Below are 12,263 nucleotides of genomic sequence, written 5' to 3' on the forward strand. Positions count from 1 at the left end.
GAATTAGTTTAAGATGTATTCTTTTTAATTAGGTCTCTTTTAGCCTTCATATTTGAATTTCCATATTTTATAACAAATATAATCGGATTTAGTTTTAATTGAGTAAATTATAAAATATGGAAATTCAAATATGAAGGCTAAAAGAGACCTAATTGAAAATAATGTATAAAGGTTTAATTTGAAATTATTTCATTATTGACTAAATATTATAGCTCATGGATATAAAGTGTTAATACTAATTTAACCATTATTATATTTGTTGTTGGATGTGTATAAGTAGCAAATATTGATTTGAATGTTAAACGTATGATGATATATTAGTGAATATGTACACTCGTAATATGATGTGAAAATGGGACTGCAATTCATCGAGTAATTTGCCTAGAGCACTAGGTGTCCGTGGGAAATGTGTTACTAGCTCTAGAGTACTGGTGTCTGTGAACGTATGTTGATAAGTTCTCCAAAGCACTGGGTGTCCGTGAGAATATATTACTAGCTTTAGAGCACTGAATGTCGATGAGCGTAAATGAATATATTCGATAGTTTTCTAGAACATTGGGTGTCCATGAGCGTATGTCGATCAATTAGTTAGTATTCCCAGAGCATTAGGTGTTTATGGGAACTAATGTTAGCTCTAAAGCTTCGGGGGTCCATGAGCGTATGTTGATATAATGATCCACTTATTTGTTTGTGAAATCGGAATCAGTAATAAAGACCACTGGTATGGAAATTGTTATTAGTTATTCAAGGTAAGTTGATAATGGTACTCTAAAATTGAATAGTTATTAAAAAAATGTATTTGTGATTAGTAGTGATAAAATAGTGAAATTGAAAAAACATAGTGAATATGTGTTATGATTCTTGAAATCAAGATGCACATACGTTAGAGTGCATCAATTTGTTAATATGTGAAACTGATAACAAGCCATAATATTAATATAATGAGATTGTCAGACATTTGTAAGGCATGATTACATTTGAAATTGGTGATTACATTTGTGATTGATGTTGGTTTGATTTTATGCCATGTAAATATGCTTAATTATTTCGTAATTAATTTGAATTAGTTTTAGTTGTTATAACAACGTAATGTGACATCATGCATTCGAATTCGTGATCAAGTTGAGTGTGGGGTGTCACAATGGTGGCTAAGGTGGAAAGAGATAAAGAGAGAGAGAGATCCCCTTTCATGGATAGGCTGATTGGATTTATACCCTTAACACTGATCCTGAGGTGCCATGTGTTGTCTTTCTATTTATGGCTATGAAATAAGTTGGTCAAGTGGTTTGTCACCGAAAACCTAAGTAGGATGACAATTGGACACATTGTCAATCACTTCAAATAAGATGCGGTTGGTTGGTGTTAGAGGTGGCGGGTAATATGCGGGACCCATATGGCCATGTGGTCAAGGAGTGATGGTGAGGAGTTATTCTTAAGGGTCTTTTAGAGAAGTATCCTCGAGGAGTGAGTTCTTAAGGGGAGCATCCGTGAGGTAGAGATATATCATATATAAATATATAAATATGTGATAATTTAAGTATAAAATAAAAAAATTTGTACATTGAAAAAAATTATTATAGCACAAACATCCAGTTTATCTTTCATTGTGTAAAACAAATTTTGGCCCAAACCCAAACAATGATGACTTGAATAATTAATTCGAAACCCAAAGGTCAACCTCTTCATTTAATAGCTAGAGTTAGGTATAAATGAGATATTGGTTGTAAGCTACTAGAGTCCCAATTGGAAAAACTCTATTCGGTAATTATCGAGTCGAGCTTGAGCAACTTGAGCTATCGATTGAGTCAAATTCAAGCTTAGTAATATTTTGCTCGAACTACTCATGAGTTTTTTTTTTAATATACATTTTTAATATTTTATATTATTAAATTATGTTATTAACTTTAATATATATTATCAGTCCTAAGCTTAATTATCGTACCAAGCTCGAGCACATATAAGCTTAATTTTGGGGTAAGATAAGGCAAGATCAAAGAAGTTATTTCATAATTGGGTTGACATGAAAATTTTAAATAAAATCATACTCAAAAGAGATCAAGGCGAAAAATATAAAAATCAAATCAAATCGAGGTGAACAAAAAAAATCTCGCCTTACCCGTTGTCCTACCTAATGTTACATCTCCCCACTTTTATACTTTTAAGATGTCTTTAAATTTTAGATCCTTTCAAGATATTAAAAAAATAAACAAATAGTCGAATGAATCATATGTATTTAATATTAAAAAAAATAAACAAATAGTCGAATGAATCATATGTATTTAATATTAATCTCGAGTTCAATTCCTCTTTTGAATAAATAAAGAATGGGTACATACAAGAAGTTGTGGTGGGCTAAATAAGAGCTAAAACAAAGAAGACTCATACCCAATTTCAACCAAAAGGTCCAAAACCCTAAGACCACTTGGGGTTACTATTTGAGTCAAAGACATTGACCTAGGACAGATCACCCACAACGAAGTGAAAGAAAAATCAACGCTTTGAACAATTTTCTCTTTTGGTCACCAGTTTGAAAATATTTTTCAACTCAAGCAATCAAGGACTAAAACCGTCATCATCATCATCATCATATATAAACGTTTCAATTTCAAACCGAAACTTCTTAAAGTTCCCCATAACCAAAAACAGGAAAGAAAGAAAGAAAACGAAACCCTACCATGGATGAGCTGATAAAACAACTATTAGGTGAACATGGAACAATATGGTACGAAACAACCCCTGTTCTTCAACCTGTTAGACCAAGCGCTTTTCAGCCATATCCAAGAACACCCAGAACCGAACCATGGTTGGAAGCCGCTGGATGTAACAATGGAGTGAGATCAGGGAACGTAAACAAGAGAATGATCGAGTTCTTGAGGAAAACAAATTGGGTTTCAGTCATATCCAAAGACAAACAAAAACAGAGGTGTCTTAAGCACATGATGAATGAGAGAACAAGAAGAGAAAAGCAGAAAAAATGCTACTTCGCCTTGTATTCAATGCTTCCTCTTGGAACAAAGGTGGGTATTTTTTTGTTTTTGTATGAGTGTTGATTATGTTTTTTTTTTTAGCTTTTTGGTTGGTCATTAATGGCAGAACGATAAGAACTCGATAGTTCAAATGGCAACCATGAGAGTTCGAGAGCTGGAAATGGAGAGGGAGGAATTGCAGAGGAGGAACAGCGAATTGCTTGTAAATTTGGGTGGCAATGCCAATAATGAAGGAGCCAAGATTAGAGCAAGGATAGATGATCCAAGTTATGGGAATGATTACATGTTGGAGGTTTTGAAGTGCTTGAAGACATTGGATTCGAAACCCAGAATGATCCGAACAACGGTTTACAATCAAGAACTGGTTTTGGATCTTGCAACTAAGGTTTGCCCTGTTTTTTCTTTGCATCATTACAAATTGAGTTAACTAATTGCAACATTTGTTGTTTGTTTTGATAGATGAAAGCTGCCGATGTAGAAAATGCTATAAACAGAACATTGCAAGAAGTGGAGAGGAAGCTTGAGGAACGTAGGACCAGATGATTTGATGTCAAATCAGAGACAAGATTCAATATTTCTAATCTTACACCACTGGATAACCAAAGATTAGATCCTGAACATGATTTTGTTCTGATAATTAAATTCCGCTTATAGTGATGACAATAAGATGAGTTTTGCTCTAATGAACTGTTGCATATTTACCAATAAAATTTTGGACATTCATTCCCCATTTTCATCATCATTTAAAACCCTAAATTTGTGTAATTGAAGATTTAATATCTTTTACTAGTCCAACTATGGTTCAATCGACAAAATAAACAAACTTCATCTTCACCACAAAATCTAAAGACATCTCCAGCTACCACAACAAATAGATGAACCAAAGCACTCTTTAAAACATTGTCAAGTCTCTCATTATCTAAAGGAGCAACCAAAAGGATGTGAATTTTTCATTACTAAGAGTGCAACAAACAAAATTTAACTCTCAAATAGTAAACCCCAAATTGAGGCTCCAAGCAGCATGAAAGGGCTTCACTTCAGAGGGATGAACCTCGAAGAATGAGTAGCACCGATACCAGGTCTACCGTGCTTAACTGGCTTGTACGAAATAGAGAACTCAGCAAGGTAATGGCTGATCATTTCGGGCTTGATCTCAACCTGATTGAATGTCTTGCCATTGTACACACCGATAATGCTACCAATCATTTCGGGTACTATGATCATATTTCGGAGGTGGGTTCTGACTGGTTCTGGCTTCTCACCTGGTGGAGCCTCCCTTTTCTGGGTTAAGACATCCGAACAAAGATTATGCTTTAAGTATAATGTTTAACTCGAATAGAACTATCAAACACTAATGAGATTTTATCAAGATAATATCCTGTAAACCTGGATTTAGAACGAAAATTCTGCAACAAAAACGCTACACCAACAATGAATCACTCTAACATTATACAGTTACCCTAACCATCCAACAATGATCAGAAGTAGAAAATTAAAAGGAAAATGAACTAAGAAAATGCAAAAATATGGAGCAGATAGTTGTCATAATTTATCATGTTCTATTATGCACATTCAAGGACTGGGACATAATTGAAAATATAAACAAATGAAATGCAACCAATTGAAGTACAAGCATTAACATAAGGCTTCAGTTGCTAGAATTTGGCAGAAAACAAATTTCCAAATAAAAATGAATATATCCATCAAAAATGATAAATGAAAATGGAGAATTAGAGTCATGGAACAAACAATCCTAACATAACTATGAATACTCAAAATTAAGTCAAAATTCTCAACTTTCACATCAAATTTTAGATCTAAGATAAATCCAAAATTGATGAAAAAAAGAAATGAAAAGAGCAAAAGGGAAGAACAAATTACCGCCTTGCGAAGTTTCTTGATTAAAGCCATGGGCTTTCTCTTGAGACCCCTCCGGAACCTATAACAAAAAAAAAAAGGAAAACCCATTTCATATTTTTCACTAATGGCAATTGAGAAAAAACATATTTTGCAAAAAAAAATGAAACTTGCTTCTGTTTTCTTATTACCTTCTGCGAGCACGGGCAGGAAAGAGCTTGACAAGCTCATCAGTGGACATATCAAGGAGAGCATCCAAATCAACACCTCTGAAGCTAAACTTCTTGAATGTTCGCTTCTTGGGCACTCCAGCCGCCGCCACCTCCGTCTCAACATCCGCCTATCAGAAAAAAACCATTTTCCCCACCATAAGAGCAACAAAGAATAAGAAGAAAGATGAAGCAGAGGAGAGAGGTCACTTACCATGGTCGAAAGGCTTGAATTCTAAAGCTGTAGCCGTTAGGGTTTTGTTTGGGGGAGGTTAGTGAAAATTATTTTTGGATAAGTAGTTTCGTATATAAAGGCTGAAACCCTAAAGTAAATTTTTAGAAATAGTGTAAGTGTTGGATATTTGTTGGGCTGAGCCTGTAACATGTTTTTTTAAAAACTTATCAAAGTGTTTTTTGGGTCGGGTTATTTATCTAGTTCTAAAAGTCCGTCCGAATAGTGAGAAGATTTAAACAAAAATATAGGCTCGAAAAAAGGTATGGAATAAAAAAACAAACTATTTTATTACTATTTTGTTATTATATTGCTATTATTTTATTATTTTATTGAAATTTCAACTCAAAAATTTTGGTAATTTGGATATTACTTGTTTTTAGCTTAAACTCGAATTTAATTTAATTTTATTTTTAAACATTTAACTCAAATTGGGAAAAAAAACAACTAGAATTTATAATTATTGAAAAATAAGCACGTGGCAGTTATTCATTGGACAGTACCCTTGTAATTTTCCTTTATAAAAAAAAAATCTCTTCCCAAGCCCAAATCACATTTCACAGAAAGAAACTTTCTTCTTAACTGATTACCGACTTTTTCCCGCCATATTTTTCACAGAAGAATCGAAGAAACGAGTTGAATCAATGGAGTCGACTGTTGCAGAAGAAGTTTCAGAGAGCCCTATGGCCCAAGAAGAAGTCAAGAACGAAGCGACCATCATCGCCGGCGACGATGGCAACATGGAGAACGGCAAGAACCCAGTATTAGTCGCTGTAGTTGCCACTGCCGAGGTTGCTTCCATCATTTCTCCTGCGAAAACTGTCGAGTCGCCACAAGAGATCAAGAATATGAAGAATGAAAAGAAGAAGAAGCAGAAGAAGGAGGTCCAAGTTTCCAATACCAAGAAACCCTTCATCTTTTATCTCAATCGTGCTAAGGTAAACAAAAAAAAGAACATTGTTTCAATTTTGGGGTTAATGATTTTCTTGGAGTAGAAGTTGAGATTTCTTTCTTTTCATTGGTTTTCTATGCTTTTGCATCTTTTCCGAAATGGGTTTTAGTTCTTCTTCTGTTTCTTGGTGCTCAAATTGATTTCTGATGGATTTTTTTCATATCATGGGATCTTTAATCTTTTTTTGGCTCTAATAATCATTGGATAAGACTTGGAGTGTTTTAATACATTTAGTTGAGTTCTGTTCATTGATTAAATTGCATATAAACCTTCCTTCTTTGTAACTTTATGGGGTTTTTAGTTAATCTAATCTAATGCTTGCTTTGTTGCAGAGGTACATAAATGAGTTCAATGAAGTTGAGCTTTGCGGCTTAGGAATGGGTATAATTTTCTCTGATCTTTTTACTTGATTCTTCTTGTAATCAAATAGGATCATCAGTCTTGTTACAAAATCTTGGTCAAGTTCTTCTTCTAGTGTTATTAGCCATATGTATATATGTATGTAGGTTAATGATTTGGACCATATGGTGTAGTTTGTCATTGGAACTTTTGCTGATACTTATAGTTATTTTAACGCAGCTATTCCAACTGTTGTCACTATAGCTGAGATCCTCAAGCGAAATGGATTCGCAATCCAAAAAGGTAATAGAAGCCTCAAGTTTTTCCTTCTTAAATTACGGCCACAAAATTTATCATGATAGCTAACATAATGAAATGCTATCACAAAGCAGAGGTCATTAAATCCGCAAAATAACAGCCATAACATCATATTATCATTGCTGTTTAACTACCTGCTTGGTATGTTGTCACTGATTCAGATTGTTTGGCAATGAAAACAGGGATAATGACATCAACTGTACTCAGCACCCAGGAGGATCGAAAGGGCCGTCAGATTGAGAAAGCTAAGGTTAGTTAGTTGCCTTGCTTGTATACCATCCTTATTGACGAGTCCTTGTTGTTCATAAGTCTAATTCTCCTTTTGTCTTTGTCTTTGTTTTTTTGGAAGATTGAGATTGTGCTGGGAAAAGCTGAGAAATTTGGTGCCATGAATGCAGTTGTAACCCCAAAGAAAGCTGCTGATTAGAAGGCATAGATATTAAAGAAAAGCAGTAGCATTGGGAATTAACTACTTGTATAGCATCATGGATGATCTTTCCATGAAGTAGGAGATAGTGGAACTACCTTTCTGTCTGTGTTTTTTTCTTCTTTTATCAGTCTTTTATAATAGTTGAGTATCAATCTACTGTACAGTTTGTACAAAAAGTTTAAAAGAGGATGTATTTTGTGAATATCATTTTGAGCACAGCTGCATTGTCATCTTAAGTCTCAATACTACACTATGATCTCATCTGAATTGAATTCATAAAGAAGCAAGCTTTGCTATTCTCTTAGCACTTTCTATGTTAAGCAGAAAAGAGAGGAGTTATGGCAGATGATTAATATGTTCACATTGGTATTAATATTACAAGAAACAGCCTTTTTCAGATAACATCTGGAAGGGACTCGAGAGCTGCACGACATTGTTTATCCTTCATGGCAAGGCGTAGCAGTAATGAAGTGACTCCTTCATCTGCTGAGAAATTCCTTCTGCGCATTTCTTCCAAACGATTCATTGCTTTTTCAACCTCCTTTTCGCGTAAGAGTCCATGAATAAGGGTATTAAATGAGATCGAGTCGGGTACACAGCCTTTTTCTTCCATTTCCATGAGCAATTTATTGGCTTCCAGTGACATACTTTGCTTGCAGAGGCCGCTGAGCATTATGTTATATGTTACAACATCAAGAGACAACCCTTTCTCAGAAATTTCAGTAAACATTTTCCTAGCTTCTTCGGATTTTCCAGCTCTCCACATTCCATCAATAAGTATGCTGAAATGCTCAATGCTCGGTTTTTTATTGGTACTTTCAAGGGAATGAAAGAGATCAAGAGCCTCCTCAATGTGGCCATGCTTGCATAGCCCATCCAACATGACAGTATATGTAGATAACGCTGGAGACTGACCATAAACATGCATCTCATTAAACATCTTTTGTGCAGTGCTCACTTGCCCTTCTTGGAAAAGCATACCTATGAGTGTGTTGTAAGTCACTATAGTCGGCTTAATTACATTGTCATGCATCTTCTGAAAGAGTTCAAAAGCTTCATCCATCTTCCAACTCTTGCAATAGCCACTAATCATTATATTGTAGCTAAATGCGTCAAGCTCAAGACCTTGATCAACTATCAAACCAAAGAGTTTGGTTGCCTCATCTAAGTGACCGTTTGAACATAATCCACTCAAGAGTGAATTATAAGTTCGTATGTCTGGCTTCGCCCCCTGTCGAATCATCAAATCAAATATCCTTTGAGCTTCTCCTGTCTTTCCTTCTTTGCCTAGAGAATCTATCAAAGTTGTGAAGGTTACCACATCCGGAGAAATTCCATTTTCAACCATCCGATTGAAAATTTTCACAGCTTCTCCCCACATTCCCACTTGGCAAAAACCATGAATGAAAGTGTTATACATGATCAAATCCGGAGTGAGTCCTCGACTAACCATTTCATCAAAAACATTAACAGCTTCTTTCAACCTACCTAGACCACAAAACCCATGGATCAAAGAACCATAAACAACAGCATCAGGACTAATTTGTTTTGAAACCATTTCGGAAAACACACTCGCTGCCTCATCAACCACCCCATCTTTACAAAAAGCATCAATAACCATACTAAACGTCAGCAAAGTCCCTTGACAGCTACTATTTTCCATCTTCCTATGCAATTCTAGAGCCATACCCGGATGACCAATAAAACAAAGCCCGTTAATTAGAATCCCATATATAACACCGTCCCCTTGAAACCCTCTTTCACACATTTTATCAAATACTTGAACTGCATCCAAAACCTTACCATCCGCACACATACCCTTCAACAAAATACTAACAGTAACCAAATCAGGCTCAAATCCCCTCTTTATAATCTCACCAAAAACACAAAACCCAGAGCTCATTTGTTTTAATTGACCGCAACTATTCATCAAAATGCTTAAAGTATACAAATTTGCTTTAATCCCTTCAACATTCAACTTCCTATACATTGAAAACACATTTGAATTGCATTTAAGCTTTGAAACTGAACCCAATACAATATTAAACGTTTGAATCAATGGGGAAGGTTCAGTTGTTACTAACTTGTTAAAGTAAGTAAGTGCATCGTTGAGGGTGATTTTACCTGATTTACATTGACGCCTGACGAAATACTCGAACTCGTTGGGACACAAAAGGAGAGGTTTTCGCGGGTTTTGGACTCTGGGTTTGGGTATCAATGAAGAGCTTTGAAGAGGGTCTTTGGTGAATAGAGAGGAGAGGGAGCTGAGTGCTTTGGTTGTTCCTTGAACTGCATGGTTAGAATAAGTTTTGCTCTTGAGCAACATGTGTATAACAAAACCAGGAAAGGAAAGCGACTTAACGACTGTTAAGCTGAAAACTGAAAGATGAAACGAACATCAAGGGAACTTATCAGTCAAGGTTTTCTCCCAACTTGAAAGGCTGAAATAGCATGGATTGCCCGAGGCTTCGAGTCCAGGGCTGGCCGCTAACATGAACGGGGTTAAATTTGGCACCTGCTATTAAAATGGTCAAATTCTTATTAGTCCCTGTACTGTGCATAAATTATGAATTTAGTCTTTATATTTAATTTTGATTATTTTTAATCTTGTGGTTTTTTATTTTGAAATTTTAATAATAACACATAATTTTCAAAGCCAATAAAAAATAAAGTCGCTTTTAAATTCTTAAATTATGTGTTATTTCATAGTTTTGATGTACGTACATCGAGATTTGGCCAGTGATGATAATGCGACATTTTAGGATGAGACATGTTAGGACGACTGATTATAAATTACTTTGGGCCTTCATGTGGTTCTCATATAGCCCTAGTAGAGGTGCGTAGTTCTGAAGTTTGTCAGGCTGTGGTTTGGAAACTATGGATCCATGGTATTATTAATTCTATTAGAAAACACGTGTTAAGTTTTCTATAGGTGCTTTGAGGGGTTCAGTACATAGAATATAACGGATTTATTTTGTATGAGATATAGCTGCTTAGTAAGAAGAAAAAAGAAAGAAAGAAAGATGATTAAATTTTCATCCTCATGCATAAAAATAAATAATTCCAAATTATAATGATAATAGAAGAGAAAATAAGAGGGAGATATAAATTTGTTCAAAATTATGTATTTTTAAAATACTAATTTTCTTTATTCTCATTTTTTAACTCTTCCACGCAATAAATAAAAGAGAAAATTATTTTTATCCTTCAATTTTTCTATTCTCCTTACCAAACATATTAATTAAAAAAAATCTTTCTATTTTTCTACTATTTTAGTTTTCATTTTTCTAATTTTCTTTTCACACCACTGAACAAATATAATTGAAAATAATTTCAACAAAAATTTACTAAATTTTGAATGTTAATAAATAAAACAGTAAAAAAAACTAAGATGACAAGATAAGTAAATAGTAAAACTAAATTTATAATTATTATGTTTTTTCGAGTAAATTCCTTTAAAAGGAAATAAAAATAAATTTTTGTATTTGATTTGATAGTTAAATGTTTAACATCGGAGTTCTGAAAGTAAGCTTTTATTTGGATAGATCTTTATGGTAGGCCTTTTATTTGAGTAACTCTCTTTTGAGTGTATCCCTTCCAATTGCTGTTTTGCTCAATAATTCGTATTGTCATTTTCGTAGCATGTTAAAATGTTATTTTGTCGTATTTTAATCATTTTCTTTAATCGGGTCTCTAAGTCAATTATAAAATTACAAAATTATACCTTCTTTTAACACCTTTAAATTGCTAAAAATAATTTAATATAAATAACAAAATGTATGATTTGAAATTTATTAATACAATAGTTTAATATGGTGTTGTCATTAATTTTGAGTCAGTATTAAGTTAAATTAGGATTATAACGATGTAAGTAAACAAAATTATTTTATATTAAAACAATATATTTCTAAAAATATATAATAAATTATTATTAGTGGGGTGGCAAGAGTTTTTTACAATGAATTTGATGATTTTATTTTCGAATCTCAAATAATAAAATTATTTTATTTAAAGATCATATAAAAGTGTGAAAAGATAAAATTACCTTATAATAATATTAATTATAATTTAAAATAATGGTATTTTAATAATTTTATAACTGAACTGATTTCGAGTTAAGTTGTGACACTAACTTAATCAGCTATTTTATATATGGTATAAATATATACAATGAATATATTAAGATGTACATAACAAAATTAAAATATATTAAAAAATGCAAAATTAAACAATATAATTAACATGAGTTTAGAGGATTAAATATTAGTATAAATAATTAATAGTATCATGATAATGATTTAGTTTTTTCATAATTTTATAAATCAAACAATACATCATTCAACTCATATTCATCATTTAATAATTTTTTTAAAAAAATTATTTAAAAAATTTAGAAAATGTTGTTAATATAAAATATTTTATTTTATCTTATATTGTGACAAAATCTAATAAAAAGATAAATTTCTCTAATTAAATTAATATCTAATTATCTAGACTCAAATTTAAAATTATAAAATTAGTAAAGGTGGAAGAAAATGTAAATTGATAAAATTAAAGAATGAAGATTTAAGAAAAAAATACAGAACTGTGCTAGACTGCAATCCAACGAAGATGCTCTCCACTTCGTATAGATTCAAAAGCTGCAACGCAATGTGCACACGTGTTTTCACCATTGTTGCGGATTCAACATCTAACAAACACGTTTCACCATTGTTGCGAAGAATCAAGATCTGAACGAAATAAAATAAAATAAATAACTTGCATCAGCAGCTGTTTTCATTTCCATGGCCTGAACCCAGTTTTCTTCAAGGAACGAAGAGGAAAACAAATTCGATGATCCAAAAACATCTGTTTGGACGGAGTAACACGATTGATTTAAACGAAACCTGTTGTGCTAAACAGAAATCGACCGTGATTACTCTGTCCAAGCAAATGGACC

The 12,263-nt window shown here is 33.2% G+C and overlaps 4 protein-coding genes across 6 annotated transcripts; 2 read left to right on the forward strand and 2 right to left on the reverse strand.

Annotated features, from left to right (window-relative positions):
* Positions 1-2,272: 2,272 nt before the first annotated feature.
* LOC107927776 (transcription factor bHLH92) lies at positions 2,273-3,723 on the forward strand. The gene is made up of 3 exons (XM_016858889.2): positions 2,273-3,017; positions 3,094-3,372; positions 3,447-3,723. The coding sequence occupies exons 1-3, from the start codon at positions 2,676-2,678 to the stop codon at positions 3,528-3,530; spliced, it is 705 nt and encodes a 234-aa protein (XP_016714378.1). The 5' UTR covers positions 2,273-2,675; the 3' UTR covers positions 3,531-3,723.
* A 140-nt stretch (positions 3,724-3,863) lies between these two features.
* LOC107927778 (40S ribosomal protein S15-4) lies at positions 3,864-5,418 on the reverse strand. Its single transcript, XM_016858891.2, has 4 exons — positions 5,268-5,418; positions 5,036-5,184; positions 4,869-4,926; positions 3,864-4,268 (listed from the first exon to the last, which is right to left on the reverse strand). Exons 1-4 carry the CDS (start codon positions 5,268-5,270, stop codon positions 4,020-4,022), a joined length of 459 nt encoding a protein of 152 aa, XP_016714380.1. The 5' UTR covers positions 5,271-5,418; the 3' UTR covers positions 3,864-4,019.
* A 407-nt stretch (positions 5,419-5,825) lies between these two features.
* LOC107927777 (uncharacterized protein At2g34160) lies at positions 5,826-7,526 on the forward strand. The gene is made up of 5 exons (XM_016858890.2): positions 5,826-6,223; positions 6,570-6,618; positions 6,817-6,879; positions 7,077-7,144; positions 7,244-7,526. Exons 1-5 carry the CDS (start codon positions 5,930-5,932, stop codon positions 7,319-7,321), a joined length of 552 nt encoding a protein of 183 aa, XP_016714379.1. The 5' UTR covers positions 5,826-5,929; the 3' UTR covers positions 7,322-7,526.
* Positions 7,527-7,613: 87 nt separating this feature from the next.
* On the reverse strand, positions 7,614-9,844 carry LOC107927775 (pentatricopeptide repeat-containing protein At1g12300, mitochondrial). 3 transcript variants are annotated; one of them, XM_016858888.2, is made up of 3 exons: positions 9,722-9,844; positions 9,449-9,613; positions 7,614-9,306 (listed from the first exon to the last, which is right to left on the reverse strand). In XM_016858888.2, exon 3 carries the CDS (start codon positions 9,252-9,254, stop codon positions 7,719-7,721), a length of 1,536 nt encoding a protein of 511 aa, XP_016714377.1. In that variant the 5' UTR covers positions 9,255-9,306; positions 9,449-9,613; positions 9,722-9,844; the 3' UTR covers positions 7,614-7,718. The 3 variants fall into 3 exon arrangements, with proteins under 3 accessions (XP_016714377.1, XP_040944081.1, XP_040944080.1); XM_041088147.1 differs by having other exon boundaries at positions 7,614-9,613; XM_041088146.1 differs by having other exon boundaries at positions 9,409-9,813.
* Positions 9,845-12,263: the final 2,419 nt, after the last annotated feature.

Source organism: Gossypium hirsutum, chromosome D02 (assembly GCF_007990345.1).
Source record: "Gossypium hirsutum isolate 1008001.06 chromosome D02, Gossypium_hirsutum_v2.1, whole genome shotgun sequence".
Lineage (NCBI taxonomy): Eukaryota > Viridiplantae > Streptophyta > Magnoliopsida > Malvales > Malvaceae > Gossypium > Gossypium hirsutum.

Bases quoted from the DNA above. Each gene is read 5' to 3' on its own strand.
- LOC107927776 (XM_016858889.2), top strand. From the start codon at position 2,676: ATGGATGAGCTGATAAAACAACTATTAGGTGAACATGGAACAATATGG. The intron at 3,018-3,093 runs GTGGGTATTTTT...CATTAATGGCAG, and splicing joins TGCTTCCTCTTGGAACAAAG to AACGATAAGAACTCGATAGT. The intron at 3,373-3,446 runs GTTTGCCCTGTT...TTGTTTTGATAG, and splicing joins TTTTGGATCTTGCAACTAAG to ATGAAAGCTGCCGATGTAGA.
- LOC107927778 (XM_016858891.2), bottom strand. The intron at 4,927-5,035 runs GTAATAAGAAAA...TTTTTGTTATAG, and splicing joins CCTGCCCGTGCTCGCAGAAG to GTTCCGGAGGGGTCTCAAGA. The intron at 4,269-4,868 runs GTAATTTGTTCT...GTCTTAACCCAG, and splicing joins TCAAGAAACTTCGCAAGGCG to AAAAGGGAGGCTCCACCAGG.
- LOC107927777 (XM_016858890.2), top strand. From the start codon at position 5,930: ATGGAGTCGACTGTTGCAGAAGAAGTTTCAGAGAGCCCTATGGCCCAA. The intron at 6,619-6,816 runs GTATAATTTTCT...ATTTTAACGCAG, and splicing joins GCTTTGCGGCTTAGGAATGG to CTATTCCAACTGTTGTCACT. The intron at 6,880-7,076 runs GTAATAGAAGCC...CAATGAAAACAG, and splicing joins TGGATTCGCAATCCAAAAAG to GGATAATGACATCAACTGTA.
- LOC107927775 (XM_041088146.1), bottom strand. From the start codon at position 9,650: ATGTTGCTCAAGAGCAAAACTTATTCTAACCATGCAGTTCAAGGAACA. The intron at 9,307-9,408 runs GTTAGTAACAAC...TTCAATGTATAG, and splicing joins GCACTTACTTACTTTAACAA to GAAGTTGAATGTTGAAGGGA.